At 48.8% G+C, this 27367-nt stretch overlaps 1 protein-coding gene across 9 annotated transcripts in view; it reads left to right on the top strand.

Moving 5' to 3' along the window:
- The window catches only part of MSI1 (musashi RNA binding protein 1), a 61305-nt gene extending 34408 nt beyond the window's left edge, over window positions 1–26897 (top strand). Inside the window, exons 7-15 of one of the 9 annotated variants that reach the window (XM_039321114.1) lie at window positions 6239–6287; window positions 11490–11572; window positions 13341–13458; window positions 13692–13772; window positions 14862–14918; window positions 19614–19679; window positions 19778–19950; window positions 21315–21380; window positions 26615–26896. In XM_039321114.1, coding sequence (XP_039177048.1) covers window positions 6239–6287; window positions 11490–11572; window positions 13341–13458; window positions 13692–13772; window positions 14862–14918; window positions 19614–19679; window positions 19778–19950; window positions 21315–21356 — 669 coding nt within the window. In that variant the 3' untranslated portion in view covers window positions 21357–21380; window positions 26615–26896. Of the gene's footprint in view, window positions 1–6238; window positions 6288–11489; window positions 11573–13340; window positions 13459–13691; window positions 13773–14861; window positions 14919–19613; window positions 19680–19777; window positions 19951–21314; window positions 21381–26614 lie in introns of all 9 variants that reach the window. The other 8 variants (XM_039321121.1, XM_039321115.1, XM_039321118.1 and 5 more) reach the window with 8 other exon arrangements.
- The last annotated feature ends 470 nt before the right edge of the window (window positions 26898–27367 follow it).

The following is a 27367-nucleotide window of genomic DNA, read 5'->3' as shown; positions in this document are numbered from 1 at the left end:
AAGACTGCCCCAGGCTGGTGGTGATTTTGGCCTAGCATAGTGGTTCTCAACCTGTGGGTCAGGACCCCATTTGGGGTCGAATGACCATTTCACGGGGGTCGCCAAACAATGCAGTCCGCCATTTTTTTCCCCCTTTTCCTTAGCTGTGCTACTCCCTTTTATTCTATTGGCTTTTGAAAGCCAATAGAATAGACTCTCTTGAATAGAGTCTAATTCTATTGGCTTTCAAAAGCCAATAGGAATTGTCCAGGCTGTCTCTGCCCTGCTGAGCCCGCCAAAAGTCCCATTCTGCAAATGGTGCTGCACCAGTTGAGTAGTCCTCGACTTACGACCGGTTGGGGGTCGCGGCATTAAAAAGGTTGAGAACCACTGGCCTAGCATCATTGGCATACCAGCCCAAGCTGGACAAAGCCCTGCCTCTTATCAAGTGGGAGCGCCAGTGATGGGTCGGTTGACTATCTAATGAATTTTAAAAGAGCCACTGAATGCAGGCTTGGCTTGTACCCACACCTTTACGTAGCAGTGGAAAATAAAAAACAGCAGAGAGGCAGGGTGCATATGGTGCTGGATTTCTGGAAGAGCCATTGGAGATGAGAGCAGAATAACTGGATTATCTTCAGGGGCAAAATGGTTCTTCTTACAGACATCTCATTACAGAAAAGTAAAGTTGGAAGGGACCCTGGAGGTCATATAGTCCAACCCCCTGCTCAGACACAAATCCCTATACCATTTTGGACAAATGTCTGTCCAGTCTAAAAACTTCCAGTGTTGGCGCATCCACAACTTCTGGAGGCAAGCTGTTCCACTGATTAATTGTTCCTAACTGTCAGGAAATTTCTGCTTGCTTCTAGGTTGGTTTTCTCCTTGATTAGTTTCCATCCGTTGCTTCTTGTCCTGCCTTCAGGTTCTTGCTGCTTCATTGGTTTATGGCAAGCCCTCTTAGCTGTACTACAATCATTGATCGAACCAGGCTGTGGTCGCCCACGGGGCTGGCTGGTGGTCTGAAAGTGATAGTAGGTTTTTGAATTCCAAGAGATTACTGTTGGGTATAGATTGATCTCTCATTGGGTTGTGTATCTAGGTTAGGCTTCTATTTGTGCAAAAGTTCTTTTTTGGAATTGGGGAGCATTTGTGTGGAAGCCCCTCTATATGGAATGGGGCTTAGCCCTTGTAAACAATGGGTAGACTTGTAGTTTAAGATTAAATAACAGAGATGTAAAATTGGTATCTGTGCTCTGACCTACATAAGGTAGGATTAAGTATTATAAGAATATATAGGGTCAGTTCAGGGAGTCTGCCTCCTAGGTCAAAAAAGTCAAGATACACCCAGGAGAGCGCAACCGTTATAAAAACAGGCAGAAATTTGATTGCACTCTCCAAAGCTGTCTTAACATTTTTGACCACACCTTGCAGACATCCCTGAGTCTGGTAATGTATGGAAGTTATCTCCACTTATGAGTAATATCTAACAGTAGGTCTGTAAGATCTGACTGGTGTTTTTCTTCCATTTCTGTAGCATAAACAAAGGCTGACAGATCAGTTGCATGGCGTCTGTCCTTAGACACCGATCCCCATTTCAAAATTTGGAAAGGGACGAGCCGGTCTGGGGCAGTTGAGCCATCCTTACTGATCCGGCTGGACCACTGTCCCGTCTGGCTGGTTCTGAAGGGGCCACTAAACACCCCCCACTGCAGAGGATCTGACCTTCAGGGCCAGGTTGGGCCCCCCCAAGCAGCCCTCTTGAAGGAATGGAGTGGTGCAGGGTACTTGGGAGGGGGGTACAAAGGCCCAGAAGCCTTTGAACCTCTGGCCCAGAAAGTCCCGACTGCTGCAGCGGGTTGGGGGGGGGCACGGTGGTCTTCCGCCGGGCCCTCTGGTGAGGGGAAAGCGCCTCTGTCCCGGCTCCCCCAGCTCCCCCCCCCGCCTTTGTGCCCCGTCAGCACCGCTTTGCGAAGAGGGCATCCGAGCTGGCGCTAATCGGATCCAGCAGCTGGGATTGGAGGGCAGGGTTGCCACAGCAACCGGCCCCTGGAGAAGCCATCCCCGACAGACTCTTTTGTCTAGGCCTCTCTCGGGCCGGCCAGCCAGCGCCGCCCCTGGAGAAGAAAGGCTCGGGAGGACGATGAGCGAGCGGGGAGCTGCAGGGCGCCGAGAGGGGCCGGGCCAGCGGGGCGCCCACTGAGCAGCTGCCACAATAGCCCCCACCAGGGGCTGCCACTCATGCTTAGTGCTCGGACGCCTGAGCTCGGCAGAGCCGGGCCACTAATCCTTCCTCCCGCCCTGAGTTTCCATGGACACATGAGCCGGCTAGGACAGCCTCGGCTGTCCTCAGGGCAGGCCTGGGGACTCCGTTGGCTGGGCTGCCCTCCGCCTCTTCCCTGCCGCCCTTCCTGAAACGCCGTTTGCCTGGTCTCGGTGGTGCAGGGCCCGTCCTCGTGGCCGGAATGTGGCCCTCTTTTCTCTTGTCACTCCACGCCGGCCAGAGCTTTGCTGGAGTCTTCTCTTTTCCGCTTTGGATTTGGGAGCCATTGCATTCATTGCACCCCACTGTCTTCTTCAAGACCTCCTGGCCTGCCCTTGGCTCTCGGGCTGCGAAGTGTTTCCGGAGGCACCACAGCCCAGAGGAGACGGCCAGTTTGGGGTACGGGTTAAGGCACCAGGCTAGAAAATGGGAAACCTGAAGTTCTAGTTTTGCAAGGAAATGGCAAACAGTTTCCAAAAACTTTTGCACGGAAAGCCTCACTTGTGACCAGGAGTCAACACTGACTTAAAGCCCTTTAAAAAAAAGGGGGGGGGGGCTCAGAGGTTGGTGGTGGGCCTGAATTTCAAAATCTGGACTCTGGCAGCCTTGCTGAGACCACAAATTAGGAATTGTTGTGGGAAAGCTGAAGCCGAAATGTTCAGCCCGAGGGCACCCTTTGCATAGCATTCCTGGGTTTGCAACAGTTGTTTGGGGTCCAAGGAGCACCAGTCCCTGCCACACACAAGGCCTGGCATGAGATGCCCTGAGCTATTAAAAATTTCCCTCCAGCCAGCAGAGATTTTCCCGCTGGTGTGCCTGCTGGTAAACTGGATAATCTTCTTTCCTCTTTGCCCGTGTTCCGGTGTCCGGCGTGCAGGAGGCTCAGAAGCTTCCAACCCTGATTTTGCTGGGCCTGGCTCTTGACTGCAGGCCTGATCCGAACAGAAGCTCCATTGTCTGCCTTCCACCTCCCCTCACCCCAGCCGGCCGGACTGCGTCATTCAGGAGAGCCGTTCGGCTATTCTGTATGAGAGTCAGGCAGGGGCAGATTAAGGAGTTCACGCTCCTGACTTGTCGGCTGCCACGTAAGACCCAGGTCTTGACTTTTTGGGATGCCTTTCGTGGAAGGCTGGGTGGCCAGTCAGCTGTGGGGTTGGTCCAGTGGACCCTTTGCAGGACCCTGGCCAGAATTAGCAGCCTTTTCATGGTCACAGTAGCTCCCTGGCTCCAGATTTTAAATTCTCCCTCCCGCTTTTTTTGTCAAGGTTCTCATATCCTGCTTATCTCATTTATACAGATGAGCTCAATTTGGTTACTGGTAGCTCTTGTTTGTTCTCCCCCCCCCCCCGCTGCATATTGTTCAAATTCAACCCATTTGGTTAGTTTGTGATTCAATATATTGTGCCAAACTAAAACTGGGTTAATTCGCTACCCACGTTAAGTGGATTGTGTGTTTACAGAAATAGGAATATGACCTACTTAAGTCCAAGATTAAGGGGTGGGATGGGGGGAACAAAAAAAAAAAAGGAGTTTTCTCACTTGCTACAACACCTACGTTGTCTCTCACTTCCCAACTGGTGCTCTGAGGTTCCATTAACCTAGTTGTGGGGAATTCTGAAACTATGCCCAAATATTTGGTTTGTTTGTTGCAGTGGCTTCCTCGGTGACTGCACCTATCTCAGCTTGGCTGGCTTCCAAAGAGCTAAGGAGAAATAGACCTGGTTAGGGTTTGGATGGGAGGCCACCAGGAAACACCAGGGCTATAGAATCAAGTCAAAAAAAAATGTTCTGGAAGAAAACAGTAGCCAATGCACCTTGTTGCCAAGAAAACTATACAGATAAGTCAGATGTCTCTTACCTTTGGGGTCTCCTCAAGTGGGCAAGATTGATGGTCTCTCAGCAGCCCTGCGAGGTGGTTGAGCTAAGCCCAAAATCAGCTCATGAGCTCTGTGACTAATAGTGGAATTGAACAAGACTTGGAATTGATCGGTTGCGTGCCCCCCCGTGGAGTTCATTGCTAAGAAGGTGCGATGGTGCCGCATCGTTTTGAAATAAGGTCAGCAGCTCAGATTCAAGGCTGTGGGAAAGCATCCCACCACCAGCCCTTCAGCACAGCCTTTCTCCAGTTGCAGATTCTGACATAGGTGGGTACCAGCCTGGGCTAGTCTTGCAGAGCTGCCCCTTTGGCTGTAGCCTGAGGAGAGTCGGGAGACCCCTATCCTGCAAGGAAGCCGCCATTGCCATCTCCAGATGACTCCCAGGCGACCCGGCGGCCATTTTGTACCTTTGGTAGTGTTCATGGCTTGTACAGTTTATTTATGAGACTTATATACCGCTTTAAGTGCAAGCACTCTCTAAGCGGTGTACACCAGTAAGCAATGTATATATATATATATATATTTACATTGCCCCCAATAATCTGGGTTCTCATTTTACCTACCCCAGAAGGATGGAAGGCTGAGTCAACCTTGAGCCGGTGAGATTTGAACCGCTGACCTGCTGAACACAGTCAGCTAAAGTGGCCTGCAGTACTGCACTCTAACTGCTGCGTGTATTGTGCAAATTCAGAAAAATTGGGCTCATTGAGTAAATTATGGTCCGGTTACCAGTTTTAACTGCTTTATGCAATCACAGGTAATGCCATCTGGCATGAAGAACAGCCGAGTCTGGGCTGTGTAAAGTATGAAGATCGATATAGCGTGCCTAATTTTTTTTAGCTTCTGACTGGCAGATAACCGTGGGCAGGGTTATCCCAGTTCACCTGTCCTGGGAATAGGAGCTGTCTTGTGCCCCTCTGTTGCAGCCTCCCGCAGCCTTGACTGTTGTCCATGTTGGATGAGCACGATGGGAGTTGCAGTCCCAAACACTGGGATGGGCTTCGGTGAGGGAAGGCTGAATCGATCAACATTTGTATCCTGGGGACTGTCCTGCCATTTCCCCAACCAATAGGCAAACTTTTCTGGGCTGATGACATGGCTTTAGGTCCCTTTAAAGCAGGGGTAGGCAACCTTGGCTCTTTTATGACTCGTGGACTTCAACTCCCAGAATTCCTCAGCCAGCATGGGGGAACTACGGCCCCTTCATGACTCGTGGACTTCAACTCCCAGAATTCCACAGCCAGCATGGCTCAGCTTGGAAACCTCTCCCTTTCCCCTCAGCATGGCTGGCTCAGGAATTCTGGGAGTTGAAGTCCACGAGTGATAAAAGAGCCAAGGTTGCCTACCCCTGCTTTAAACCAATGAGGGGGAAACTTCTAAGGAGCTGATGCTGCACTAGCCAACATTTTATTACATTTGGAATCCCTGATTCCCAAGGCTGTGTGATCTCACACCGGAGAATTTGTTCTCTCTTCAACCTACTAGCAATCTTGCAATTATCAAGTATATCTTACCACCAGCTGCGTCCTGCCTGCCCACGGCAGGCCATCTTTTATCACCTTTGCTGCTGTGGCTGGATTTTTCACACCTGCCCAGAATAATGAGTAAAATCTCCTTTCCTCAAAGGTTTAGAGATGAGTAAGTCATCAGGAGGAAAGTTTGCATTCGTGATGGATTGCACACAGTCCTCCGAGGCTGAAATGGTTGGTAGCTCTGACGCTTTCCTTGTCAAGGGACAGACGGAAACCCAGCGCTTTCTGCCAGTTCTGGATTTAAGCGATACGGATGACCGGTGGGGTTCCTGGATCTGTGCAGATGGGGGGTTGAGGAGCTTACCACTCTGGTTTTCTAGGAACATCTCCAGATGTTCAAGACCTGTTGGCATTGCCGGGAAAGCTTTTCCAGTCTCCGCTTCTTCCTCTGTGCTTAAAACTATAATAGGTAATTAAATAGCTGATCACTTCTATTTTCTACTAATGCCCCAAATATGTTATCTAATAGATTATTTTAGCCTAACATTGAAGTTATTCCTGCCAATTATTTTATTTTTATTTTACTCTTCTGCCCCCAACAGCCACCCATTTCACCCCGCCCATCTGGAGTATTTTGTTTCTTGCAGGTGGACGATGCCATGCTGATGTTTGACAAGACAACTAATCGGCACCGAGGTGAGAGAGACTGAGTGCTTGGATCTGGGGGGGGGGCTGCCCTGCGGTGTGGCCCCTTCCAGCACCTCCCATCCCTAATCAAGCGCTTTCACCCACTGTGGGGGGCCTCCCTCAGGTGATGCAAGCCTGGGATAAGTGGGGCTCCATGAAAGAGAGTCTAAGAAGACTAGATAGATAGATAGATAGATAGATAGATAGATAGATAGATAGATAGATAGGAAAGAGTAGAGTAGAGTAGAGTAGAGTAGAGTAGAGTAGAGTAGAGTAGAAATGGATGGATGGATTGATAGATGATAGATAGATAGATAGATAGATAGATAGATAGATAGATAGATAGATAGATAGATAGATAGATAGATAACCTTTATTGCCATTTTTTTACTATGGGCACATTGGCACACATTAAAAATGAAATTTAGTTGCTTGCTCTCAAAGTGTACACATGCATATTCAAACATGCTATGTACAACATGTATAAATCCACACCCTTACATATAAATAACGTATAAATATTCATCACAGTCCATCTTAGATAACCTTTATTGCCATTTTTTTTTACTGTGGGCACATTGGCACACATTAAAAATGAAATTTAGTTGCTTGCTCTCAAAGTGTACACATGCATATTCAAACATGCTATGTACAACATGTATAAACCCACACCCTTACATATAAATAACGTATAAATATTCATCACAGTCCATCTTGAATACATAATGGAAAGAGGAAACGTTAGTCTGACCACCTGCAGGATCTATTGAAGTGGTTTGGGGCAGATATCTATCCAAGACCCCCAGGGAAGAGGGACCTGCAGCCTATTCCACTGTTGACAACTTGGGAAAATCTTTGAAATCCTTCCCAGTAGCTTCAACCTATCCGTTCTGGTCCTGCCCTCAGGGACAGCAGAGAAAAACTCAAGTTGGGGAAGGCTGACAATCTTTCAGATAGTTATGTCTGCTGTATATGTCCTCTCGGTTGTCTTTTTTTGCAGACTGTTATACCCAGATGCGTTAACGGTTCCTCAGAGGACTTGGTTTCCTCCACCATCTTGGCTGGCCTCCTCTGGCCTTGATCCAAATTGTCCTGTTTGCTCTCAGAACCAAATCAGAGACTGGTCTGATCAGGATAGAACAGAGGGAGCGTTATTTCCCTGGATCTGGGCTCTCTACTTCTGTCAATGCCTCTCAAGATAGCACTTGCCCTTTCAGCAGCCGTATCCGACTGCTGAGTCACGGTCAAGCTGTGATTACAAGAATGCCCAGATCCTTATCCCAGGTCCGAACTGCCAGGCCAAATTGTCTCCATCCTGTCCTTGTGGCGAACCTATTTGCTACCCAGATGTACATTTCTTCCTGTTGAATTTCATTCTTTTAGTTCTGACCCACTCTCAGAGCCTGGCCTGTCTGAGCAATTTTGGACCTTCTCTTTTGCCAAAGGCCGCCATCTTTCCCACAATGCCTTCTTCTTCTGGTCCAGGTTTGCAAGGTGACTTTCCATGATTTTCTTCCACCTCTTGTCAAGAGTCCCACATGATCTCAGAAGTGAGTGCTATTATGGAGGAAGAGTCCAAGCTGTTCACAGATGGGACCATCTGCTTAGCCAGTTTTTCCCTTCTTTCCTCTCTTCTTCCTGATCCGCATCCTTTGAAAGAAAGAATAAAGAAATCACCCCCAACGTCTTCCTGGACCATTTTGCACAGGAATTCCATAGTCCCTTGAAGTATTTTCATGAGAATAGACTGGAATGGAATAGGAATAGGAATGGAAGAATAGAATAGAATAGAATAGAATAGAATAGAATAGAATAGAATAGAATAGAATAGAATAGAATAGAATAGAATAGAATAGAATAGAATAGAACAACAGAATAAAATAGAACAGAACAGAACAGAACAGAAATAGGAATAGAAGAATAGAATAGAATAGAATAGAATAGAATAGAATAGAATAGAATAGAATAGAATAGAATAGAACAGAACAATCTGAAAGGGACCTTGGAGGTCTTCTAGTCCAGCCCCGTGCTCAAGCAGGAGAACCTATACCACCTCAGACAAGTGACTGTCTAGCCTCTTCTTAAAGATCTCCAGTGATGGGGCACCACAATTTCTGAAGGCCAGCTGATCCACTGGTTAACTGTCCTCACTGTCAAGAAGTTTCTCCTTAATTCCAGGTTGCTTCTCTCTTTGATCAGTTTCCAACCCTTGTTTCTCGTCCTTCCCTCTGGTGCTTTGGAGAAGAATTTGACCCCCTCTTCTTTGTGGCAGCCCCTCAAATACTGGAGCGGTGCTATCATGTCTCCCCTGTTTCTTATTTTCTTTAGAACAACCAAACCCAAGTCTTGCAGCCGTCCTTCGTATGTTTTAGTCTCCAGGCTTGGATCATCTTAGTTGCTCTTTGATTTTAGTTGCTCTTCTCTGGTTGTGTCATTGTTCTCACACGGTGGGAAGGAAAGGATATTTGTCAGTGGGCTTAAAAACTTTTGTGAGTCCACCTCATCCTGAGTGTGTGACCCAACGAAGGCAACGCACACCAACAGGCTGCAGCTTCAGTCTTTTGCAACAGAGAGTCTCTGATGACTATCAGCAGCTCTGCTTCCCTCATTTCAGGGCAGAAGCAGGAACTCTTCCCTTTGTACAACTTCTGGAGGCCTCTTACTCAGACCAAAATCTTATGTCAGCTGTTCTTTGTCCAAGGCTTTAGAGACATCCTCTTTGACCGGCCCTGGGATTTTCTGCAGCTCCAAAGAATACACCTCCTTCTCTATGGGTTTGTTTCTTGGTGCCATTTTGCCTCCACTGGGGCTTCCTGTGTCCAGTCCAAAAATTCTTCATGGAGTGGGTAGTTTACTTTTGCCTCTAGCCCCTTCCCCTTCTCTTCCAGGTGAGCAATCAGCCTTGCAGCATGTACACTTCATGCGGCCTTCAGACAGGAAAGTAAACCCACCGCATTCCCTGCAGGTCACATGAACGGATCTCGCTGTCCACAATCTTCTTTCAACAACAAGCGACAAGGGGAAAAAAAAAATATTTCCCTTGTTGCACTTTTCCCGGCCCTCCTTTTTCATTCGCTCTGCGACCTGGTGCTCTGGGCAGTTGCTTCCTTATATGTCCACTGAAGCTGCCTCAACTGGGTCAGTAGCAAGCAATGCTCCCATCAGTCAGCAGCTCTTAGGGAAGAATCAGCAGGAGTTGTCAGTCAGCAGTCAGTCTCCTTTTTTCTGCCCCTTCCTTCTCCTCAGTTGAACTCCTGTGCCAGGCTCCTGCTCACTTGCCCATTTCTCTAGCCTTAAGTGGCACTGATGGGATGTATGAAGCTTCTGCACCCTCCTGATGCTTGGAAGATCAGAAGCAGAACAGACCTGCCTTCATCAAAGACGCCACCGACTTTTCCTCACCTGGACTGGCTCTCGTGCACCACGAGCCCCTTTTCCCCCAAATTTTGCTGCCCTAGCAAAGATGTAGATCTTTCTTTTTATAGCGTTTCTGCCTGCAGATGTTCTCTTTGCTTTTATGCCTGCCCCGTGCTCATTCATCAGCTATTATTGGCTTTATATAATGTAATGTATTGTGTAGATTGAGCAAATAAATAGGTAACTGGAACAGAGCGGGTTTGTATTACAGGCCAGATTCTGCCACCCCTTTTCCACTGCCCAGTCTCCCCCATTACGCTGCGCTTTAACCAGAGAAATGCAGCTCTGGCTTCCCCTCTTCTTGGGGGACCCCGTGCCCCACTTTCCAGGCTTCTGTGCTCTGTTCTTTTTTCCTGGGTCCTCATCCTTTCACTGGTTCCTGCCTTCCTGGCTGCCATCCACCGGGGCTTAGGGAAATCGGAGCTGCTGCTGGGATTTGCAGCCAGGATTTTTAAAAGTAACTAAACTTAGCCATAGTAACTGGGGGGCAGCTGAGGCTTGCGGTGAAAGGCTGACCAGGCCTGCTCTGTCTTGCCTGAAGCTGCAGAAAGGAAGCATTGGCTGGTCAAGCATTGCCTGAAGCTGCAGAAAGGAAGCATTGGCTGGTCATGATGGGGAGGTGGCGATGCCCCAGTTGGGTGGAAAGTGGGCGATCTCTCTCAGTTGCCATCTCTGTTATCTCTCCATAGCTCTCTTCTGCCGGGGGAGCCTTTGAAATGATAGGGATAGTAGGAAGAGCTAGGAAGAGTAGGCAAGAGAGAGAGAAGGACTGCGGATGTCCATGTGTTGTGGTTCCGGCTAATGAAACATTCCAAAGAACTTCCAGGCATTTATTTTCCTGAAAGTCTTTTATTGTTACAAAATGTCGGCACAGGCACAACGGAGGGATGCTAGGATCTAAGTTCTCTTCCTCTGAGCAGTTAAATGATCAGCCTGTTCCCTCCCTAAATTAACCGTCATATCTCACATTATCCAATTAGTGTGAAGGTCAAATGTTTTCTTCCTCTCTCTTTCCAGGGCTTTACCCCCAACCCCCCTTCTGCTCTGTATTAACTCCATAATTACCAGACAATTCTACATATTGTCAAAAGCAAGAATATACAATATTTGCAGCGTTGACACCATGTTCCTCAGCTCTTTTCCAGTCATGGTTTGTTTACATCTCATAGAAATGGCATTTTCCTCTACTGGCCAGTCCAACTTCAGGTTGGCCACCCTTCCAGGTCAAAAACACAGTGGATAGGACAGTGATGGCGAACCTTTTAGAGACCGAGTGCCCAAACTGCAACCCAAAACCCACTTATGCATCGTCGAGTGCTGGGTGGGTGTGGCCCATTGGGTGGGCGTGGCCCATTGGGTGGGCATGGCTGCGGTGGTAACAGCAGACTGGGTGGGACTAAGAAGTTCAATCAATCAATTCCAACTTTGCAAGGTCTTTTTTTCCCGCGAGAAGTTGAAATTGACTGATTGAACCTTTTTTTTTTTTGCACACGGCAGTGGAGGCCTAAAGCGAAAAGGTTTTATAAAACCCAGCTGAAAGCCTCGGACTGGGGCGACGGCGCGTGTGCCCACAGAGTGCCGCCTCTGGCACCTGTGCCATGGGTTTGCCACCACTGGGATAGGATAACATTCCTGTTGCCTTTCCGGTTTTGAAGTGGGCCAGCCTGGTGGCTATTTTAAGCCCACGACAGCTTGTGAAAGGGACAAGAGCCCTTCAGCTGGAGCCCCGGAGGGCCTTATGGTGCCTCTTGACTTGGCTGAGCTGGGTTTTCTTCTTCTTCTTCTCTCTTTCAGGCTTTGGGTTTGTCACCTTCGAAAGCGAAGACATCGTGGAGAAAGTCTGCGAGATTCACTTCCATGAGATCAACAACAAAATGGTGAGGGGAAGGAAAATTGGGTTTGGGTCGATGGGATGGATGGATGGCGTCCCACGCTGCTGGGCCTTTCCTCCCTCCGGGCCTGAGGGTCAGGCGGCCTTTGCAAGTTGAGCCGGGGCCCTCCGTGGTGGTCTTGCTGTCTTACTGATGAGTCTGGCCAAGTTTAGCGTCACAGAATGGGGGGTCTCACTCAGAGGGACGTCGAGTGACCACACGCACCAGGGGATTCTTCTTCTGCTGCCCGGAAATCAGCTTTGTCCCGTCAGGTATTCCCCAGACGTGTGGAATTCAATACCCAGAATTCTTAGCAACAGTTGTGCTCCTTGGGGAATTCTGGGCATTGGTCTATCCGTCTGAAAGTGCAAAGCTGAAACTTAATTTTTCCCCCCAATCCTGTGCAGCATTTCTGAGGCAAAGGGCAGAGAAGGAAGGCGAAGTTAAAATGTTTTCTACCTGTCTCCATAGTACAGTGGTGGCGAACCTTTTAGAGCCCGAGTACCCAAACTGCAACCCAAAACCCACTTATGTATCACTGGGTGCCGGGTGGGGGTGGCTATGGTGGAAATGGTAGACTGGGTGGGCGTGGCCATGTTGGGCGTGGCCAACTCGATGTTGCTCTGGCGGGTGGGGCAGTGGGCAGGAGGGCATCTTCCTCAGCGGGTGGGGGGCATGGGGGGAGACTCTTGAGCCCCGCAGTTCTTCCGAGGGGGAGAGGAGGAGCTATGCTGGGAATGGGGCTCCTCGTGCCTTCCGCTGCCCACCTGCGCTCTTCTGCCGAAGATGCCGCGGGTCTGCTTGCCTGGCAGGACAGGGGCACGCTCGCGCATGGGGATGCACATAGGACTGCTGCCTCCTTTCCTGTGCCTGCTTCCACCGAAAGTTGCTCCCTTTATAGCCTCTTGCCTATTCCCAGACTGCGCATGTACGGAGAGCTGCGCATGTGCAGCTCTGCGGAAAGCTGCGCATGCACGGAGAGGAGGAGGGAGCAGCTCGCCCCAACAATGGCTCGCATGCCACCAGAGACAGCTTCGCGTGCTGCCTCTGGCACGCGTGCCATAGGTTCGCCGCCACGGCCATAGTATCTACCTCGCTGGTTCAATCTGGCAGGGCTGGCACACTCTGGGTTCCATCAATTAAGCAGTGCCATCTAGGATCACACCCTTGAAGTGAATCTTCTCTGTAGCATCTCCTGCCCTCTGGAATCGTGTGCCCGCTGAGATCCAGATGGCCCCACCCCACTGGTATTATTTCCGAGCCCTGAAGATGTGGCTCTTCAGCCAGGCCAGATGATTCTTTTCCGTGTGCCCATCTGGATTTGCCCAGCTCTGCTCTTTCGGCCTGTCTCCTTTTTGTGGTTTTGTATTGTTCCTAATTTTAAGTGTTCTTCACCGCTCATAAACTGCCCAGTCACTGGGAGTGAGGCGGCATATAAATTTAATAAATTATGATTACTAATAGAGGAATGTGACGTAATTAGGGGAGAATGTTGTGTGTTTTGTTGCAAGGGGCCCATTTATTGTTGTCCAGGAGCAACATTCAGGAGGGTGCCTTGCAATAGCAATAAAATCTGGCACCCTCTTTTATAGGATTGCCTTAGTCCAGTGTTTCTCAACCTTGACCATTTTAAGGCATGTGGACTTCAACTCCCAGAATTCCACAGCCAGCAATGCTGGCTGTGGAATTCTGGGAGTTGAAGTCCACATGCCTTAAAATGGCCAAGGTTGAGAAACACTGCCTTAGTCTGACTTCCTGTTGTGTTTGGTGCCAGGTGGAATGTAAAAAAGCTCAGCCAAAGGAAGTGATGTCGCCCACCGGCTCCGCCAGGGGACGCTCCCGCGTGATGCCCTACGGAATGGACGCCTTCATGCTGGGCATTGGCATGTTGGGTAAGAGGAGAAAGCACTGCCCTCTTCTGGAAGAACCAGAGAACTGCACCCCCTCTTCTGGAAGAACCGCCCTCTTCTGGAAGAACCAGAGAACTGCAGGCACAATTGCAGAGAAAGGACCACACGCTCCATCCTCTGTGCCTTCAAATTAAAATTGGATGAAGATGGAGAGGGGGGGCTAGGGCGGTGTTTTTATGGGGCCTTCTGAGATTTTCTTCTTTCTTCGACAATAGGATACCCGGGTTTCCAGGCAGCCACCTACACAAGCCGGAGCTACACCAGCATTGCACCTGGGTATACCTACCAGTTTCCCGGTATGTCTTTCTTTCTCTAATTTTGTGCTGCTTTTGTTGTCCCAAAGGTAGAATCTGATGGACAAACATCTCAACCATTCTTTGCAAATTGTCCTTCTTTTCTCTGGGGGGGGGGGATATGAAATGCCTCCCCTAAAGCTGAGGTGAAATAGGAAAGGAATTGTATTTTTTCTTTTGTCAGGTTCTGGTTAAATTCTTCCAGGGGCTCTCAGAGGTCATCTAGTTCAGTCTTTCTCAACCTCAGCCACTTTTAAGACACTCCCAACGTCCAGAATTCCCCAGCCAGCATGCTAATGGACTTTTAAGACCATGCTGACTGGGGAATTCTGGGAGTTGAAGTCCACCCACAGCATTAAGTAGCTAAGATTGAGAAACACTGATCTAATTAAACTTTTCTGCAAGATTTACCAAAGCAATTGGATGGTGGCCTTCCTTTACTTAATTGTCACCTTCGGACAATTGGACACTCCCCTCTTTTGGAGTCTCTGCTTCTGCAGCTGCTTCCCCCCCCCCCCGAGCTGAGAAGCCTCTTTTCCCAGAGTGACTGCCTTCCCAAAACGGAGTATTTTTTTTACCAAGCTTAAAGTGCCAGAGGCATGAGAGGAAATCCTGCAGGAGGAGCCAAATCCTCTAAATAAACTGCAGAGGGCTGAAGCACTTAAAGTGCACCCTTCGGCCTACAATTTTCTCTAAAGTGTGCATGCTTTTCAAGGTCAGCGTCTTGCATTTTGGGGTGCATTTATGAACAAAGAGAGGCACGGAAGGCAGGGGAGAGCAATGTCCTGGCTTGCCCATTACTTCCTCTTTGAGTGACATCCGTATCCCGTCCTCTCCAGCCTTAAATTCAGTCTGAGCAGACCAAGAGTTTTCACAAAGAACCGTGAAAGCTGACGACAGCACTTGACCCTTCTAGCAATGCCCCCCTTGGAAGCTGGCGGTGGGCGTGCCTTCAGGCAGTCTCTCTGAGGATTTCCATTTCCTGTGCTTGCCTTTGCGTCCCTTCCTCTTCCTCTTCCTCCTCCACCCTTCCCTCTGTCTCAGGGGGGGACCTGATGGAGCATCCTAAGTTGTCTTGCCTTTCCTTTTTAGAATTCCGGGTAGAACGGACCCCCCTTCCGAGTGCCCCTGTTCTCTCTGAGCTTACAGGTCAGTCCCACCGGTTTTCTCCGTGCAACAGCTGGAAGAGAAGGGCGGGTGGGTTGTGCTTTCCTTGCCTTGCAGCTTTGGGAGCCAGGAGCTGCTGGTAGGTAGGCAGGCAGGCTTGTGCTAGGTTCTCTGGCTTCATCATCCTCAGGACGAGGGTTTGGGGAGTCGAGAAGCTGCTGATGGAGAGGAACAGATGCATGCTGGGACATTTGTTCCCCACTCCACAGTGGCTCCCTGATGGGGGGGGGAAGCATTCTCACCCCCTTACATAAAAGGAGAAACCCGAGTCCCTCCATCTCATAACCATCCGCTGTTTTCTGCTCTTTACCCTCTGTTAAAACCATGATTGAGCTGTTGAGTAACTGTTGCCTTTTGGCTCATCCTTCCATGGCTGAGTACCTGGTTCTGCAGGTGAGAGCCGCTGAGGAGAGCCGTATCCCGGAAGCCACGGCAAACAAATGGATCAGGAAAGGATGTTGGCTCTCCAGATGTGGCTGTTGTAGGAGGAGAGCCAGATTACTCTTTGAGGGCAAAAAAAAAACCAGGAGGCTGATAGCATCTTTTCTAGCATTTGGATGGAAAGGCACAACTCAACTTTGTTAGTCAGATATGATGAGGGATTCTGGGAATTGCAGCCTCAAAATACCTGGGAAGCACCAGCTTCTCCTTCAGAGGATTGTGCAAAATGTTGTTTTTCCCCCCCGAAACGATGTTGAATGTGAAACTTCACAAAGTTTCCTGCTTTGGGTGTAAATGCTCTGCTTCGAATATTGGCATAGCCCTGCCCCCCCTCCACGGTGCGTTCTGAACCCCCCAACTTTTCCAGCATGCTCAAAGTGCTCATTTTGCATTCAGACAATATTTTGGAGGTTACACAGAGCTCCCCGCTTGAAAGAGTTGCACGCCCCTCGTCCACAGGCACGTCTTTCACAGGCTGCCTTTCAAACGCCCCTTTGGAGGAGTTTGTTCTTTTCAAAAAAGTGCCTGTGTGAGATCCATCCCAAACATCTGGAAGGGAGAAGCCAGAAGCAGTGGACTTCCTCCTTCACAGCTGGACTCGAAAGGAAAACGTCGTCTTTCTGAATCATCGAAGCCAGCGGTTCTCAACCTGTGGGTCGGGACCCCATTTGGGGCCGAACGACCATTTCACGGGGGTCGCCAAACAACGCAGTCCGCCATTTTTTCCCCCCTTTTCCTTAGCTGTGCTCCTCCCTTTTATTCTATTGGCTTTTGAAAGCCAATCGAAGAGACTCTCTTGAATAGAGTGTCATTCTATTGGCTTTCAAAAGCCAATAGGAATTGTCCAGGCTGTCTCTGTCCTGCTGAGCCCGCCAAAAGTCCCATTCTGCAAACGGTGCTGCACCAGTTGAGTAGTCCTTGACTTACGACCGGTTGGGGGTCGCGGCATTAAAAAGGTTGAGAACCACTGATCTAAGCTCACGACTAACAAAGAGAAGGACTAGGGGTGACACGATACTGTCTTCCGGTATGTGAGGGGTGTCACGGAGAAGAGGGGGTCAGCCTATCTTGCAAAGCACCAGAGGGCAAGACAAGAAGTAGTAGGTGGAAGCTTGTTAAAGAGAGATCTAACCTATAACAATCGATCAATGGAGCGGCCTGCCTTCAAAAGCTGTGGCTGGTCCATCACTGGAGGTTTTCAAGAAGAGACTGGCTAACCGTTTGTCCAGAATGGTGCAGGACAGGGGTAGGCAACCTTGGCTCTTTTATGACTCCTGGACTTCAACTCCCAGAATTCCTGAGCCAGCTAAGCTTCAAACCACAAGCTCCAACCGTGAAAAGAATTGTTATCAAAATAGTTTTAGGAGATTGGCAGGAAGAGGGGTCACCTAATCCATAAGCGAGACAGTCATCACACCGGTGGAGTGCAGCTGTTGTATAAATTTGGCTTCTCTACAGCTGCAAAATGGATCAAAGAAGAGCGGGGAGAATATGGCGCTCTCAGATTTTCGTGATGAAAGAAAGAATTTTACTGCTTCCTGTGGATGCCAGCACTATTTGATAAGGTCATGTGACTAATCAACGAACAAATTAGTGTATGTCAACAAGGAGCTGGGCCCAGCCATTGAGATCAAGGACGAGTTAGGGCTTAAATTTTTCCTTCCTTCCTTCCTTCCTTCCTTCCTTCCTTCCTTCCTTCCTTCCTTCCTTCCTTCCTTCCTTCCTTCCTCCCTCCCTCCCTCCCTCCCTCCCTCCCTCCCTCCCTCCTTTCCTCCCTCCCTCCCTTTGTCCTTCCTCCCTCCCTCCCTCCCTCCCTCCCTTCCTTCCTTCCTTCCTTCCTTCCTTCCTTCCTTCTTTCCTTCCTTCCTTCCTTCCTTCCTGTTGTTTTCAAAGTTCTTCCTTCCTATTGCCATTCCTTCAAAGCTTCGTAAAGGTGGTTTTGCACTGTGCTTCCGCAAGCACAATGGCTCTCTTCTGCTTCTGAGCTAATAGCGCAATCGCTTCCTTGCGCCATCCCATTCTCTGACCTTCTCACTCTTGAGGCCTCCCTTGCATTCCTCCGAGCTTTGGACTGCAAGGAAGTAGGGTGCGGGAAGAGGACCGTCTTTCTTCAATCATGCTAAAGTCATGCTCTGGTATAAATCTGTGGATGCCGTTAGGGGCTCTCCCAGGGAGAGGGGTTAAAATCTTGTTCCCCAGCTCCTGTCCCATCACAAACTCTTTGTGTGAATGCTGCAAGCCAGAATGGGTGAGCAGAAGACGCTCCGGAGAGCCGGTGGACCAGTTGAGAGTTTCTTTGGGAAAATGTTACCTTTGTTTCAGAGACTTGGTGGGACTTGGCAACCTCTAGCGAAGCTGGAAGCTGTGAGCCGCTACTGGTTTCAGGTTGCCAAAGATCCCCTTTAGTTCTTGGCACGCGTAACAGGTTTATGTTGCATTGTCAAAGTGATCTGGGTGCTTTAGGTGAGCCAGGATTTAGCCACAACACGCCCGTGCCAACTTTACTGGATGAATATGAACATCTCCCCCCCCCCACACACACATCTTGTTTTGATTTCCACTTCAAGAAGGAAAGGCAAAAAAAGGGAAAAGAAAAGAAAAAAACAGCTTTGTGAAGACAGGGATCAGAGTAGGCAGGAACTCCTTGGGTGGTTTTGGGCCTGAGGTTCTGCTAGAGCCAATTTCAGGGCTGGTGCTGGAGGTCCAGGAATGGCTAGGTCAGGGGTAGGCAACCTTGGCGCTTTTATGACTGGTGGACTTCAACTCCCAGAATTCCTGAGCCAGCCATGCTGAGGGGAAAGGGAGAGGTTTCCAAGCTGAGCCAGGCTGGCTCGGGAATTCTGGGAGTTGGAGTCCACGAGTCATGAGGGGGCCATAGTTTCCCCATGTTGGCTCAGGAATTCTGGGAGTTGAAGTCCATCAGTCATAAAAGAGCCAAGGTTGCCTACCTCTGGCCTAGGCCGCTTTATGACTCGTGGACTTCAACTCCCAGAATTCCTGAGCCAGCCATGCTGAGGGGAAAGAGAGAGGTTTCCAAGCTGAGCCGTGCTGGCTGAGGGATTCTGGGAGTTGAAGTCCACCAGTCATAAAAGGGCTAAGTTTGAAGACCTCTGGTTTAAATATTTAGATATTTTTCCCTCACGGTCACATGATCAAAATTCAGGCATTTGAACGGGTAGGCATCCTTGGCTCTTTTATGACTCGTGGACTTCAACTCCCAGAATTCCTGAGCTAGCCATGCTGAGGGGAAAGGGAGACGTTTCCAAGCTGAGCCATTGTCAGACTCCAATTATATTTCATCTTTAAATTATCAAATATAGAAACTCCCAATTCTGCCTTCTCTGGATTCTGCCATAAGAGGGAGAGAAGGGGGAGAGCAAAGGGGCTTTATGGCCCTCACTTCCTTCTTTACACTTCAAAGAGCTGAATGCTGAATGTGTGTTTATTGTAACCTTGAAGTGTTAACATACCAAAGGAGGGAAGTTGCCTTTCATGTAGTTATCTGAAGTCTCCATCCAGACGGAAGAAAGAAGAAAGGGAGTGGAATTGTGATACTTGAAACTATCACTGGAAGGGGGGTTGATTGGGTGGGACTACTGGGGAACCCCTTAAAACCTTGAATGGGAGAGCTTGGACCCCAAGTCCTGTCTAGCATGCCTACAACCATTTTCTCTTAATAAAGGATTCCTGTTGGAAGAATTATTCCAAGAGTTCTGTCTTCTTAAGATGCAAAGTGGGGTGGGTCCTTACAGCCATGCTGGCTCAGGAATTCTGGGAGTTGATGTCCACCAGTCATAAAAGAGCCAAGGTTGCCTACCCCTGGGCTAGGTCAAGTAAATCTCCATAGTCGGCGTAAGCAGAGCATCCTACTAATGCAGACCGGCAAGATTTACCCAGACAGCCCCCTAGAACAGCCGGCTGGGCCCTGGGACCCAGGAACATGCACGTCCCTCTTCTTTGCTCTCTTTCACGTCTCTCTCACACGCTTCCAAGCGAATGGCTTCATGGAAAGCCAGAGAACGGCTCTGCATTGGCCGTTGGGAATCGGGAGCGGCTGGTCAAGGACTGCTCACGCTGGCCAGCTGGTTTTGCGGGATACACTTGGCCTGGTGGCCACTCGGACACGAACTTGGCATGGCATAGCTGCCTATGCAGATGCGTATCTGCAGTGGGCATGGGCTGGGCATCTCTGGGTTCCCTGCATCCCATCCCTGACTCTGCCTCTCTCTCTCGCAGCCATACCCCTCACTGCTTATGGACCAATGGCGGCAGCAGCAGCGGCGGCCGTGGTACGAGGGACAGGTAATTGCCTCATCCCAGAGGTCTCTGGGGACCTTTTCTGCAAGGCTGGGGGTGGGTGGGGAGGGGCAGGGTGCCATTGTAGCATCTCGACTGGCTAGTGTTGCTTCCTCCGGTAGGTTCCACCCCCAGCCGCACTGGCGGCTTCCTGGGCACCACCAGCCCCGGGCCGATGGCTGAGCTTTATGGAGCAGCCAATCAGGATTCAGGAGTCAGCAGTTACATCAGTGCGGCGAGTCCCGCCCCCAGCACCGGCTTCGGCCACAGCCTAGGGGTGAGTGCTGCAGGGGGCTCCACGGGCAGGGAACAGACGGGCGAGCCCGAGAGAAAGGGGCAGGAGCCAGACAGGAGGAAGCTCCCGGCCAGCTCCCGGTCCTGGGAGAGGGGTCTTTTGTTGGATCAGGGGCAGGTGCTGTGGACGACACGCAAAGAGTCCCGTGTTGAGGGCGTGTGAAGACCTGGCCAATGTTTGTAAGCCGAAGGAAGCTGGGTTTCTTTTGAGCCATTCCAGTTTTCTTGGTTGAGTCTCAACTCCATGTCTTCTGCGCTCAAGGAGCCCCGCTCAAATAAGAGTCTCTGGGCTTCACTTGTAAGGTATTGCTGAGCCTCACCTGGCCACCTCTGCAGGGCCCAAACCAACTGTCAGGGGGAGAGAGGGGGAGTGTAAGGACCCACCTCACTTTACATCTTAAGAATACAGAACTCTTTTTTTTTTATTTAAAAAGTTGTATTAAAAGTTACAAAATGAACTTATTTACCCTACTCCCTACCCCCATCCCCACCCCACTTCCCGGCGCCAAATACAGGGTATTTCAAACATATTAAACATAATCTAATTAAGTTAACAAATATATTAATCATAAGCTAAACAAGTTTAACAATTTGTACAACAATTAAAATCATACTTAACCCTTAACTCCCGTTAAACCTTAATAACATATTATAAACAAATCAATTTGTAAGCAATTATTATATAATAATAAAAAAATAATTAAAATATTATTAATAATACTTGTTTTTTAATCATAAAATAAGTGGAACTTTTCAGTTCCATATTTAATCTTAATAGAAGATTAAGAATACAGAACTCTTGGAATATCTTTTCCAACAGGCATCTTTATTAAGAGAAAATGATTGCAGGCGTGCTAGACAGGATCTGAGGAATTCTCTCCCACCCTTCAATGTTTTAAGTGTTTTCAAGCAGCCCCCCCACCCCACAGTTCTTCCGGGTGACGATCCTTCTCTCTTTTCCCAGACTCCAGGCGCTGCATTGTCCCCCCCCCCTTTTTCCTTACTACTGGCCAAAGGGAGACTTCAGAGAGGAGTAGATGAAAGGTGATGGCCATATTGTTATGGTCAGTCCTCTTGGTGAGAATCCACATTCAGTCCCTTTGAAGTTGTAATGAAGGACGTGAGAGCCATAAAACCCCTTTGCTCATCCCCCTACCCCTTCATAGTATAACAGAATCCAGAGAGGGCAGAAATGGGGTTTTCCATAGTCAATAACTAGAGATGAAATATAATTGGATTCTGACAGGGAGCCAAGCCAGCTAGAGAGTAACTTTACCTGATGCCGCAAGTCCTTTGTTGAATCATTGTAATGAATAGCATGCCATATTTTTTTTTTTTTTTTTGCAGGGGCCTTTGATTGCAACGGCATTTACTAACGGTTACCATTGAAGCTGAGGACCAAGAAAACAGATGGTAAGTGGGCTCTCTAGGGCAGGAGAAGAGGCTCAGCTTGACTGCGGTTGGGAAAAACTCCTGGGCCTGCCCTGGAACACTTTTGTCTCTCCTTTGGGAGATGTCACCTGGGGCAAAACATTGTGTACGCGAAACCCTCTGTCTTTGGAGCTTTCCCAGATGTGGAACATCTGAAAGGTGTCAAATCTGACACATTGCAAGGCTGCCGAATCCTTTTTTAAAAAAACAAAATCTTATGTAGAGTCTGGAAATGCAACTGGATTTTTGGATTTATGGCACTTCTTTAAACGTTGGGCGGTTATTCGGTTTTTCATATTTTGTGATTCTACTGCTTTTATAATCAATTACACAGAGTCCTTGGTGCTCTCTGAGCTTGATTGTGTGCTTGCATTGTTATTACACAACTACGTAACATTAGCCGTGGAGGGAGTGTGGGGTTTGCTCCCTGCTTATATACACCAAGATTGTCCTGCCAGTATTGGCTGGGCTATGGCTTTCTCCCTTGTTCTTCCTGGATTAGGGCATTGTTTCCTGCTTGATCGGTTGCCTGGTGTGAATCCCTGTGTTGGTTGCTGGAGAGGATGTGTTCTTTTTGCTTCATTTTTAGTTTTTTAATTGTCACGTTTGAATGGCGTGAAAATGTATTAATCTCTGTGTGTCTGTCGGTGACTGATTTGTCTGAGGGCCCAGCTTCCAAGCATTCACTTCCTTTTGCAGTTTTGCTTGGTCTTGTATGCTCACAGATGCCCAGTTGAAACTATGGTTGATCTGTCCATTGGTTGCGACTGTTAGTTGGTGTTTATGGTGTGCTCTGCCTGCCCTATATAGTGGTTGCTGCCCTACATCTTACATTGTAGGGTGTAGATGACTCTTGTTATTCCCAGACATTTTCCTAGAAGTACTAAGGCCCTGCAACAACTCAGAACAACAGACCACCTCCTTAACATTATCTAACAAAATGGATGCCCACACAATTATATCAAAAAGTGCCTACTCACTCAATCCACTAAAACACAACCAACACAAGCTATAGCAAGAGAAATAGCACTCAGATTTATATACCGCTTCACAGTGCTTTACAGCCCTCTCTAAGCAGTTTACAGAGTCAGCTTATTGTCCTCCCCCCCCCAACAATCTGGGTCCTGTCCTATTCTATTCTATTCTATTCTATTCTATTCTATTCTATTCTATTCTATTCTATTCTATTCTATTCTATTCTATTCTATTCTATTCTATTCTGATTTTATTCTATTCTATTCTGGTTCTATTCTATTCTGGTTCTATTCTATTCTAATTCTATTCTGATTCTATTCTATTCTTATTCTATTCTATTCTAATTCTAATTCTATTCTTATTCTATTCTATTCTGATTCTATTCTATTCTATTCTAATTCTATTCTGATTCTATTCTAATTCTATTCTAATTCTATTCTATTCTGATTCTATTCTGTTCTGCTCTGTTCTGTTCTGTTCTATTCTATTCATTATTATTCCATTCCATTCCATGAATAAAATGCTAAGAAGGGAACAAAAAGATCACAACAGATCCTCTCCAGCAGCCAATACCCAGAGAAGCAGGGATTAACACCAGACTAACAATCAAGCAGAAAACAATTCCCAATCAAAGAACTATGAAGGAGAAACCTCACCCCCTCCAGCTGGTGCATATAAACCAGAAGCCCCCAACCTTTTGGGCACCAGGGACCGGTTCCATGGAGAGAGGTTTTCCTGCGGACTGGAGGGTGCGTGGTTTTGTGTGCTGCCTGCATCCCACGGATGGAGCTTTGCTTGTTTATGCAGACCGGTTGCTTGCATGCTGTGGCCCGGTACCGTCCACGGACTGGGGTTGGGGACCCCTGATATAAACAGAGCAAGTGCCTAGTTGGTCATGAAATGACTGCAAGGAAACTGCCAAGCCCAGAAAGCACGAAGGACTCGGCAGTTTAACTCTGAGCTACATACATTCCCTTCTTTTGGCATGAATCAAATTTTAATTCATTCCACTTGCTTTAGAACAGTGGTTCTCAACCTTTTTAATGCCGCGACCCCCAACCGGTCGTAAGTCGAGGACTACTCAACTGGTGCAGCACCGTTTGCAGAATGGGACTTTTGGCGGGCTCAGCAGGGCAGAGACAGCCTGGACAATTCCTATTGGCTTTGAAAGCCAATAGAATTAGACTCTATTCAAGAGAGTCTATTCTATTGGCTTTCAAAAGCCAGTAGAATAAAAGGGAGTAGCACAGCTAAGGAAAAGGGGGAAAAAATGGCAGACTGCGTTGTTTGGCGACCCCCGTGAAATGGTTGTTCGACCCCAAATGGGGTCCCGACCCACAGGTTGAGAACCACTACTTTAGAATGTAAAACTGTGGCACTGGATTCTGTTTGCACTGGTCGAAATGGCCCAAAGTGACCGATGGAAGTTCACTAGCTGGACTTGCCTTCCTCTTGAACCAGTCAAATAAAGACCCCCTGCAGTTACGTTTGCTCACCCCACTCCCCTTTCTGGACTCCTTTGAGGGCAGAGCAACCTATAATTTAGCAAATAAGCCCATTGGGTACAGTGTATAGGTAATCCTCGGGTTAAAACCATAATGGAGCCTACCTATCATGGTCATAATCGTCATAAAAACCATCATATTTTTGTTGCAGCGTTCTTAAATGAATCGGCACAGTTATGAAGCAAACTAAAGGTTTTGCTACGGCTCTGATTTTCCTGAAAACCAGAAGTAAAATACCTGTTTTCAGCAAAAGTGTCGTAGAACAGTCACGCGACCGTGGGATGCCGCAAAGAGCCCTCTGTGACACCCGGTTGTGGAGTGCCAAAGTGATTGGGTGGGGCGACCGCCGGAGCTTTTAACCCTGTTTGCCGGTACCCCCTCCCTGGGTAGACCCACTGGACCCACAAACGGCCCCAAGTTGAGGGCTCCCTATATTATGCAAGCTAAGAAAAGAGGTGAATTCAGTTGAGGCTGCTGTGTGAGTGCAGTCAAACCAAAGCAGACTTTCGTATCTTGAGCAGCAGAGCGACAGGTGGAGTGCTCCTCTCCCACGGTGCAGGCGCCGGGGAATCGTCTCTTGTGGGACGTGGTTTCGTCACCGCCTGCGCCCCTGGAAGGAAGGTCGTTTGTTGTGCAAACATTAAAAGAGTGCTTCTCAACCTTGGCAACTTTAAGATGTGTGGAGTTCAACTCCCAGCATTCGTGGCAACTGGGGAGCTCTGGCAGTTGAATATGCCACGTTTGAGAAGCTCTGCACTAAAACAAGAAGATTAAATTTAACCCCAAACAGTTAAACGTAAGAGGAAGGCACTCGCACAGGTAAAGTGACATCTGAAATGGTAAAGTAAAGGGCAGGGGTCCACAATCCCTGGGCTACAGCCCACTACCGGTCCGTGGCGTATTTGGAACTGGGCCGTGCGAGCGGCGGGCAAGCCATGTACCGCTCGATTTTTGCAAGTGGTGGGCCAGCATGTGTGCACATGGGCACGGTACTCGAGTTGCATAAGTCGAGTTATGCATACACGTATCAGCCCACCGCTCACGCAGCCCAATTCCTCCCCGCTGCCCCCCCCCCACAGCCAGGCCACCAAGTCACAAAGGTTGGGGACCGCTGGTATAGGTTCTCCTGGTGGGGCAGGGGTTGGACTAGAAGACCTCCAAGGTCCCTTCCAGCTCTATTCTATTCTAAATTCTAAACTCCTGCCAGTCAGTCATAGTGTGGGGACCGCTTAGCTCAGCCAGTTGACCCTAACCATCCTTCAGAAAAAACAGCTGGAGAGAAAAGCAAAAACTTGAACAATGTAAGGTGCTTCTGTGCTGCAGAACCACAGTAGGAGGTTTCTGCTTTTCTGCTTTTCAAGCCACTTGCTGTAGGGGCCGAGCCACGTTTGCTGCTGCTGTGGGGGGAGGGTGGCAATCTCGTACAGAAGGAAGCCTCCCCATGGTGCAGTCTCAGCTGGAAGACCCCGAAGGGTGAATTCTTGAACCATTTACAGGCAGCCCTCATTAACAACCATTTGCAGCCGAGCTGAGTGGGTAGTGTGTATAACTGGTCCTCGAAGTGCCAGCCGAAACTGCGATCTGGGCACTTGGAAACCATCCCGGATTTCCAACTGTTGCAGCATCCCACGGTCACACAATTGCAATTTGCAGTTAGCGGTTTCTCACAAACAAAGCCAACGAGGAAGCTGACAGGCACATTCAGAAGCCATGATCCAGTGAGGTCCTTGCTGAGCTGCCCCGTGGTAGCCAGGAACGCCCAGGATTGCCGACCCTAAGCAACGTGATCACTTGGCGTTGTGCTTTACGACCACATCAATTGGTGGTGGAAATTTGGGCCCCAATGACCGTTAAGTGAGGACTCCCTGCAGTCTAATTCGGGGATCCCCAACCCCTGAGCTGCAGCCTACTATCGAGCGTTGAGCCGTTTGGAACCGGCCGTGGAAGTGGAGGGTGAACGCGTGCACGCTTGCCCACGACTCGCAGGGAACTGTCCCTTCTTCCCGCCCTCCCCGCCGGTCCACAAAGCCAGAAAGGTTGGGGAACTTTGGTCTAAGTCAGTGGTTCTCAACCTTTTTAATGCCGCGACCCCCCCCCAACTTGTCGTAAGTCGAGGACTACTCAACCGGTCGTAAGTCGAGGACTACTCAACTGGTGCAGCACCATTTGCAGAATGGGACTTTTGGCGGGCTCAGCAGGGCAGAGACAGCCTGGACAATTCCTATTGGCTTTTGAAAGCCAATAGAATTAGATTCTATTCAAGAGAGTCTATTCTACTGGCTTTCAAAAGCCAATAGAATAAAAGGGAGGAGCACAGCTAAGGAAAAGGGGAGAAAAAATGGCGGACTGCGTTGTTTGGCGACCCCCGTGAAATGGTCGTTCGACCCCAAATGGGGTCCCGACCCACAGGTTGAGAACCACTGGTCTAAGTGCACGCTGGCAAGGAGACCCAGCGTGCTGGGGGAGCCCGTTCAGGGGCACAGCGCAACGGGGTGATGCACCCCAGTAGGGCTTGCAGGGGGTTCTAGCAAGGTAAATCCCACCCCTGCTCTCCCCAGGGCTACCAGACTGGAGAAGACGGCCTCCCCCGAGTAAGAGTGGGTCCATACAATGGACAGCGAGATGGGCGGCATATAAATGGGAAAAGTAAACGGGCACGTGCCGCAGCCTTGGGGAGGATGGCAAATGGGACGATGGTCACCTGGACTGCTTTGCTTTCTTCTCTGCTTCCCGCAGATTCCCCAGTGAGCACCCCCAGGAGAGTGAGCTGGAGGACTCAGCAGACCCGGAGGGATGAGCCAAGGTTTCATTTTCATTCAAAAACTGCACACTTGTGGCTGTTAGCTGGGCTCCGGCCAGCCCCCCCCCCTCCCGCTGGCCAGAAAGCACTGGAGTGGGAGGCAAGGAGGTGCGCTCCTCCGTCTCCTCTGCTACTAACCACAGACCGTTTACACTTCTCCCAAGCCTCTGACCCACTGCTTCTACTTTTATTTATTTTCTTAGCCTGTTAGTTCTTGTTTTTTTTTTTTTTTTTATTTTGGGGAGGTTGGTGGGGTGGGGTGGGGTGGGTGGGCGAGATCAGCACTCTCATTTTCCTGGTTCTTTCGCTCTTTTTCGGAGCTGCCGAAGAACCGTTTATTTTATTTTATTTTTGGGGGTGACTGTGTGTAGGTAGTTTTTATCAAGGAATATTTTTATTTGGCTTTGAAAATCGTTTGTTTGTTTTAGATATATATATAAATATATTATATATATATATATATTGAGATGGGGAAAAATATGGACTCGGTCACAAAAAGAACCAAGTCTTTTTAAAGGACTGGTTGGTATACAACTAAAGCAATTTCCGAAGGGAAGAGAGAGAGAGCAGCTGAGAGGCTGAAGCATTTAATAGTTTATCTGTCTCTCTTTTTTAAACAAGGAATGTTTTTTTTTCTGTCAATGTGAGGCTTTTGAGACCTACAGAATTAACAGGATGTGAACACTCGG

This window comes from Crotalus tigris, unplaced genomic scaffold (genome assembly GCF_016545835.1).
Source record: "Crotalus tigris isolate CLP2741 ecotype Arizona unplaced genomic scaffold, ASM1654583v1 scf7180000023720.1715460, whole genome shotgun sequence".
NCBI lineage: Eukaryota > Metazoa > Chordata > Lepidosauria > Squamata > Viperidae > Crotalus > Crotalus tigris.
Note: the sequence above shows the minus strand (reverse complement) of the source record. Positions and strands in the feature narration are given on the sequence as shown.